This window comes from Tenrec ecaudatus, chromosome 5 (genome assembly GCF_050624435.1).
Source record: "Tenrec ecaudatus isolate mTenEca1 chromosome 5, mTenEca1.hap1, whole genome shotgun sequence".
Lineage (NCBI taxonomy): Eukaryota > Metazoa > Chordata > Mammalia > Afrosoricida > Tenrecidae > Tenrec > Tenrec ecaudatus.
The window spans coordinates 97187875-97189014 of record NC_134534.1 but is presented as its reverse complement, the minus strand read 5'-3'; the positions used below and the strand labels follow the sequence as shown (position 1 = coordinate 97189014).

Sequence of the window (1140 nt, the reverse complement as noted above, 5' to 3'; positions counted from 1 at the left end):
TATGTCAATCAAATTCTTCAGAAAATGAAAATGGAAATCCTGAGATCAACAATAATAGTAGGAGATATCAATATACCACCCTCTCAAAAGGATAAATCAATGGCAAAGAACCTCAACAAGAAGACTATGGAACTAAACTCTACAATAAGACAACTCAAACTGATAGACATATTCCGAGCTCTCCCCCAAACTGCCAAAAAGCCCCTCATATTCTTTTCATGTTCGCATGGTGTGTTAGTCTAGGTACAGTAGGGAAACAAATCCACAGAAACTCATATGTATAAGAGAGAGTTTTATATAAAGGATAAGTGTACCTTAAGAAAGCACCCCATTTTCCCTTTGGGGGCCATCGCTGAAGGAGTAGCCGCCAAAATGAAGTTCAATCCCTTTCTGACTTTGGACCGGAGCAAAAACCGGAAAAGGCATTTCAATGCCCCTTCCCACGTTCTTAGGAAGATTATGTCTTCCCCGCTTTCCAAGGAACTTAGACAGAAATACAATGTTCGGTCCATGCCTATCCGCAAGGATGATGAAGTTCAGGTTGTGCAAGGACACTACAAAGGTCAGCAGATTGGCAAAGTGGTCCAGGTTTACCGGAAGAAGTACGTCATCTACATTGAGCGGGTGCAGCGAGATAAAGCTAACGGCACCACTGTCCATGTGGGCATTCACGCCAGCAAGGTGGTGATTACGAGGTTAAAACTGGACAAAGACGGCAAAAAGATCCTGGAGCAGAAAGCCAAATCTTGCCAAGGAGGAAAGGAAAAGGGCAAATACAAGGAAGAATCACTTGAGAAGATGCAAGAGTGAAATATCTTGTACACAACTTCCATTAAAAGTGGCACATTTGAAAAAGAAAAAAGAAAGCACCCCAACCCAGTGCTGTCCAGGCCCAGAAGTCCAACATTAGCCGATATGTCTGAAAGCAACTACAAAGACCTCAATCTCATAAAACACATGCAATGATGCTGAGTGCAGGAGGAAAGCCAAATGTAAGCACCTCAGTGCTGGCAGGGGTCTCCACCCGGCTGCCCCAGCACCAAGGGCTCCATCATGGTAAGTTCATGTGGCTTCTCCTCAGGGATGTCTTATAGGAAGTGAGGCTTAGCAGGAACTGGCTAAGGCAGCTGCACCCTGGTT

At 44.6% G+C, this 1140-nt stretch overlaps 1 protein-coding gene across 1 annotated transcript; it reads left to right on the top strand.

Moving 5' to 3' along the window:
* Positions 1-349: 349 nt before the first annotated feature.
* Positions 350-810, top strand: LOC142448860 (large ribosomal subunit protein uL24-like). The gene has a single exon (XM_075550698.1). It carries the CDS (start codon positions 373-375, stop codon positions 808-810), a length of 438 nt encoding a protein of 145 aa, XP_075406813.1. The 5' UTR covers positions 350-372.
* Positions 811-1140: the final 330 nt, after the last annotated feature.